Source organism: Temnothorax longispinosus, chromosome 4 (assembly GCF_030848805.1).
Source record: "Temnothorax longispinosus isolate EJ_2023e chromosome 4, Tlon_JGU_v1, whole genome shotgun sequence".
Lineage (NCBI taxonomy): Eukaryota > Metazoa > Arthropoda > Insecta > Hymenoptera > Formicidae > Temnothorax > Temnothorax longispinosus.
The window spans coordinates 4,399,896-4,406,894 of record NC_092361.1 but is presented as its reverse complement, the minus strand read 5'-3'; the positions used below and the strand labels follow the sequence as shown (position 1 = coordinate 4,406,894).

The 6,999-nt window shown below is 38.5% G+C and overlaps 1 protein-coding gene across 7 annotated transcripts in view; it reads right to left on the bottom strand.

The window, feature by feature from the left end:
• Positions 1–6,999, bottom strand: part of LOC139812023 (uncharacterized) — a 227,997-nt gene that overhangs the window by 147,098 nt on the left and 73,900 nt on the right. For all 7 annotated transcript variants that reach the window (XM_071776631.1, XM_071776633.1, XM_071776634.1 and 4 more), the window contains one exon: positions 720–791. In XM_071776631.1, the coding sequence (XP_071632732.1) occupies positions 720–791 (72 nt within the window). Of the gene's footprint in view, positions 1–719; positions 792–6,999 lie in introns of those variants that run through there.

Genomic DNA, 6,999 nt, shown 5'->3' with positions numbered 1-6,999 from the left:
GAAATTTATATTGTGGATCATATATGCTATATATATATGTATTCAAGTGGAACACTTCTTTTAAATCGGAATATGAATGATATAAATATAATTACATTTAAGTTATAATTGCATTTTTATTCTTGAAGTTTGATATATTTTCGTAAAAATTTTCATCTCTCCGGGAAATTTTCCGCGGGAAAGTCTCGTTCACGGTATCGACAGCGTTAAACCGATGATGCGCCATCACGCCTCGCTCGACGTGGCTTTGTTTACGCCCGGCGAATCATTTTGCGATTTGTCTTTGTCAGCCCGGCTGTATTGTTACCCCCTGCCAGCAGGTCAGGGCTCGCAAAAGGGCTATGAGCATTATTGTTCGCGAAATGCTAAAACGCTCGCTTCATCTCGCGAGAGAGCCGCCGAAAGAAAGCGTCGCTCGGCGGGATACAAAGGTGTTTCGCACTTGAATGATGATACGTCGAGGCTGATACAGGCGTCGATACCTTTTGCGAAGCGTCTCGCCACGTAACATTATCTTTACGCGCTAATGCGACATCGCAATATCCTCATGGCGACGCCCCGCGACTTAAATTTTTCTTTAATCTTGAGAACTTTCATCGCGACGAAATCGAGTTAATAAAAAATTATATTTCTAAGGTCGTTCTATATTTAATTTAATTTTGTTGTCGTAAAATTCAATTTGGAGTATTACTTGGGCGGAAGTGAGCTGCTTACCCCACTGGCTTTCCGTAACAGCACATTCTGATTTCCTCTTTGGCTGGGTGTTCGAGAATTCAATCTTTCGTCCTTAACTGAAACGAGAAAGTGGATTTGCGGTTATTACGAATCTCTATACCTACGTACCTAGTATTTTCAATCGGACAAGCATCCTGTCATAATTACTTCCTAATAGTTTCTAGTAAAGTCATTTTTAATAATAATTTCTGGTCGTAAATTGATACTTAAAATTTATAACGCAGTAGTGTGTTTTATAATAATTTCACGATTAAAAGAGAAACTTTAATTTAGCGAGATTATTCTGCGAATATGTCACGATTGTAAAATATATGCGAGAGAGCGCCAATCTCTTTTGTTGACACTGCAAATGTTATTTCCAGCATAGATTGAATGAATTCGCTCTATATTTAAACGCCCGCAAGGCGTTTAAATATAGAAGAAACGGAACGTTCTGCGTTGAACCGCGTGTCGTTCATGGATCGAACGGCTTTGTCCGCTTTGTTATCGTCGCGCATAATATTTCTATAATGCGTGAGAAACTCATAGGAACCGTTTAAATCGTACGTGCCGGGGGCGGCTCAATTTTGCATTTTGAGAGCGTTTCCACGGCGATAGTCCGCGGCTCACGTTCGCGTCAGAACTTTGCCTTTTCCACGCGCAAAGGGATCAAAGGATCAAACGCATTACAAGGGTCGCTGTCAGCATTAACTCCACCATTATCCAGGGATAACTGGATCACTTTACACACGTCCATTGTCCATATTAAAATCTCATCATCACTTCGTGAAAATAAAAATGTAAAGAATAGAGTACGTGCAATTGTTTAAAAATAGACAAATCATCTAGGAAACTCATTTCTGAAGCTTATTTCTCTGTATGAAAACTCTAAATCCCCGTTATTTTCCCACGTAGAATCATCGTTTTCCTGACTCTGCACGTGTTTATTTTCATCCGAGTATATTATTATAAATGAAATCATACGCTTAAGCTGGAAATTTTATAATTATGGAAACCAATTTTAGAATATAACTCGCACGTACGCATCCGCTTTGTAATATACATGTATAGCGCTTTAATTGCGGTCGGTTACATGTAACGTTTGCAATCGTCTTGTTACGGATTTAGTTAGTTTCGAATTTTAATCACCCGGAGTTGTGCATCGTCCCTATATTGCTCCAGGACGCTCGGCACTTCGACATCTGGGTCTCGACGGCGACCGGCTGTTGCAGTTTCTCGGACACGCGAAACTTCTCGTAGTTGGTTCCGGTTTAATTTTGTCGCGTCGCGAAAACTCCTCACTCGACCTGGACGATTTAATAATAATAAAATAAAATTTAAAAAACGCGGTAAAAATGTTACCTATTTCCGTGTATATTACCGTAATTCCGTGTATTACGTGAATTACGTGAATTACGTCCGTTCGCGCACGCAGACGGAAGTCTTCTTCGTAGCTTCATTTCCTGACTATAGAGAGACGTGATAAATCCTCGTATTTCTGATTTGGGATTGCCACGTCTCGGTAATTCTTTCCGGAGTTGGACTAATAAACTTCTTACAAATAACGTCATATTTTGTTATATGTTTTCTGCTTCATCGCTGTCTTTTTACGATATTGATTATGATAAACGGAGTATTGTGCGCCTGTGCGGTTCTATTTTAAAATATTATTCAAGCCGTTTCATATACATATAATTTATTTATGAATTTTTATTTTATTTTTAATTATAATTTTTATTTATAATTCAACGAATCTCTATAATTCAGGACAGAATTCTGTTTATAATTGAAGAATTGAAGGAATCAAGAAACGTAAATATACATATAGTTAAAATATAGGTACACGTACAAAATACACAATATATAAAATTATAAATGAAATTCTATTCTGAGATCTGACGGAAATTATAGATCTTCTGGAGTGAACTTTATATCCAGGAGAAGTAATAAATAGTAACGGCTAGTAATTGACTACTGTCAGTTACTATATACTGCCGATTATGGAGCGGCCGAAGAATATCTGTCCACCTATAAAGATCTTATTAAACGTGTTACAACAACGTGTAAACAACGAGAAATTTCTTTGATAATGTATGTCTATATTGTCTATATTCTGAATACAATATTTGCGTGAATTTGTCGCACCCTCCCTTAAAATTTTTAAACACGTTAAAAAAATGATAGCGATAAATAATACAGCAGCGACTCGCCGTGCCGTGCCTGACGTGACAATTTCACACGAAGCAGCTGTTACATTCGTGCGTAAATTTTTTTCCTCCGAGGAAACGTATCTCCTTTTCTCGTTCTGGCTCATTAATTTTGCGGCACATGACGACGTGTGGCTTGCTTCTCGCTTTTGAATAATATCGTACATTTACTCTTCTCCATCGCCTCGATCGTCCTGGCGCTCGCTTACAAAAGAAACCCGACGACTTTCAGCTGTAAAGAATATTATTGGCGATCTGTCGATCGCGGGTGAGCGTATCCTGATTACGTTCTGCCCGAGCCCGACGTCGAGGAAATTGAACATTTTTCCGACACGGTCGTTGCGTATACCTTCGTCGCGCTGGAATTACGCCTGCTTGCATTTATATTCACTTGCGTACATATTTCGGTTCAAAATTGATTTCGGCGAAAATTTTCTGGCAAAATTATTCTAAAAAATTATTTATAAGGCGAATGGCTCGCCCCGTTGGGAGTCGAAAGGTTAAAGAAATCATCATTATACATGTCCCAGGAAAAGAGTTGCAAACTCTTGCAGCACGTCGACGAGAAAAGAACAAGGAAGTCTTAATCAACATACTTAAAATCAATACTTATTAAGATTTGAATAGTTTTGCATGTTATCTCTACATGCAAACGTTCCATGTGATTTCCTTCCATTTCAACGACTCACGTATATATGGCAAAGGTCTACATATATCGATTAAATATGAAGCACTTGCTCGTAGCAAATATATGACGCATTGTTTAATAAATAGAATAGGAGTTTCCGAAATTGTTCAGCTCCGTATCTGACGTCAAAGTGCTGATAGACTTTCCGCTACATACATTTCCAATAGCGTTTGTTTACCTAAGAAAGCATGCCTTTAGAATTAATCTACGTTAATGGATTTATACAGCACACTCATGGCGGGCTCAATGAATCGTATCTCAACCGTCACTGTCAATAAACGTTAGTTTTAGAAAATATATGTTTATTAAGACTTTCCTTGTCTTTTTATTTTAAGCGCTATTTTAATAACATGCCCTAAAAGTCCTGTAAATCTTAATCCTGCATAAGAATGTGATGTAATATAATAATAATGCAGTAATTTAATATAGTATTTTAATAATTTAATAATAATTAACAATATCTTTAGTAATTAAATAATATTTTATAACATGCTATGCGCATACAAATTGTTTATACTTTTGAGATTACTTTAGTTGCAACGTTAAATCTTTGAGATGCTTATTGGAATATGAATACCAGCGGTTTTAAACCCCCGTGCGGTATTCAATCGTCGTAACAAGTACGATGCCATTTCAGCGCGAGGTATTGTACACGTTATTCGTATCCATTCCATGCAGGAGGCTTTCATCGGGCGCACGCTCTCTCGAAATCACTCGGCGGAATCTGCGACCTCCCTCGGTCTGAGCGCGCGCGCCTCTCTCAGGGTCAAATTCACCGGGGAAATCACGAGGGAAACGAAATAGCGGCGTTAAGTAACTGAGAAAATTTTTCGTGAGAGCGTCGAGTCGCGTTTAGCCCTTCTATTGCCATCCCACCCTTTTTGCTTCAATAGGATTATGCAGCTCACCCGCGAGCACATTTTGCTGCCCCCCTATCTCTCTCCCTCCTTTCCCTCCTTTTCTGTAAAAATCCTGTTTCACTCGAAAAATACAACGACGAAATTTATCGCCTCGATAAATTATTGCGTTAAGATGCATTGTTGTATACACAGTTGTGTTGCACTTCAAATATCCTAGAGACACGGAGAGATGAGGGTAGAAGCATGAAGCCGACATAAAGCAGGCGGCTGAGGCGGCTCTACGCTCGCTTTATTTACATTGTATGTTCGAACGGATATAAATGTGTTTAAATTCCCAGAGAAACGTGGGCGCATCTTTTCCTCCTTTTCCCTTTTTATTCTTCTTTTTGCGGAGCAGCTGCATCTAAAACGCGATAGTACACGAAGGGGGTTAAGAGATAAGTTAACTCTGTTACGAAAGAACCAAACACAATTAACAAAGATGGCAATTAATTAAGCTGTAACAGGGGTAATTGTAACGGCCAACGTTTTATCGAATACAGTTCAATTGTTTACGATAATGCGACATGAGATCTTCAATCAGACTCGCAGTGATATGCAATTAAGAATTTGCTTGGAATTGTTTCATCTTTTCGTAGTAAAAGATATGAAATGAAGACATGAGAAGTAAAAGAGCATCAGTATCTAATTTCTTTTAAATTAAATGCATGAGATAAAACTTCTTATGTAAGATTGAAGCTTACATTATCTTCAATTTCTCATCCATCACGCTCTATATATAGACATTAGACCGCGCGAATTTTTTTTTCTCTGACGTAAATTGCAATCGCTATAATTTATAATATATCCTTATATTCTTCTCTATACCCTTCTCTTTTCTACTCCCCACAAGCTGATCGGCAAAACCGAACAAAACATTCGACGAAAAAGAAACATTTGACGCCATACCTACGCAGAAATGCTCTCCGCGCAATCACACAACTCGGATCCAATCGAATGCTTTTATTCGATGAAAGGAGTTGATAATTGCCTTGCGGATCTGAGACTTAGATAGGATTTATTTTCCACGTCCAAGGACAATCTGCTTTCTCGTGATAAAAGGAAAGATCTCTTTCCTTTCGCTACTCTACTCGGAGCACAAAAAAGCGTCTTATTATTTTCGGACTTAAATTCCTTCGAAGAAATGCATTTTATGCTATGTAGTTTTATCTGTATATATCGCATTATATATATTGTTATATATTATTGTCTTTGTCAATATCTATATATATTTATGTTATATTACATTATAACAATACATCAATATCTCCATTCATATTGAGTAGACATATATCAACCGAACATTTGTTGCGTTAACAAAATTACATTTTCATTAAATTCCATTCGTGGCGCTAAGCAATAGCCATTTCGGTATACTATGTATGGGCTATATATATTGCAGAATACATCTCAGGTAAATTACGATAATTAATTTTGTAATGCCCAACGCAACGAGTGGACCCGCGGCCGTGCATTACAGTCGTTCTCGCAATTCTCGTCGACCGACGAATGCATTATTCGTCGACGGGCTGCCCCAAATTGGGACGTTCTGTCGTAAATGCGCGAAACAAATCGTCCCTGTCGTAAAATATCCATGCCAGCGGAATGCCGGGCGATTTCGCGGTATAGATTTCCCGCACGTTCCTAATATCGATGAATACCTCCGGCGGATAGTTGGTTGCCAAATTGCTAAAGAAATATTTGGAATATTAAAAATATTTATTTAACTACCGCGGACCACGCGTGGTTCCAGGCAGGCGCTTATATTGCCGCTTGGCGCGCGAGATTCCCTCTTCTCTCGTCGTCCCAGATTTCGGAAATTCTGCCGTAATACACCGTAGAACGATGCGTTATCTCGCTCCGCCGCTCCGTCTACCTGCTTCCGTCTGAATTTATCAATCAATCATGCCTGAATGGACGCCTTAGTCAATTGATCGCTCCGATTAAACAGCTGGCGCGGTCTCTAATCTACGCTTCGGCTCGGTTGCTCGATTGCTTTTTTTCCCCTCCATTTTCCTATGTATTTTTTTTTATCAGACGCGGCTGGATAGACGTTGACGCGCGATATAACTTCCCTGCTAATCGATTATCGTTGCTGTTTGCACTGCGACCTTTCGTCTGATGTAACAGCTGCATTCGATGACTCGCGCTATTGTAGTCGCGTGGATATTTGCACGCGATCGTATCGTCTATAAATGGAAGTCGATTAGAGATAATTAATAATTCTTATCCAGATGTGAGACATTTCTTCTGTATCTTTAGATATCCATTATGCCGTGGATATTGTTACATATAGTATCTTCAGTAAAAGAAGCTAAAATTCTAAAATTTTAATACTCGCGATTCCCGTATTAGGTTAACGGAGTTTATTATTATCAAGTAAAAATTATTGCTGGTTCATACACAAGACGTGTTTATCTGCCCAACATATTATGTCAGTTTTTACAGTTTTTGTACAATGTGAAAAGAAATGTTTTAAATGAAATATAAA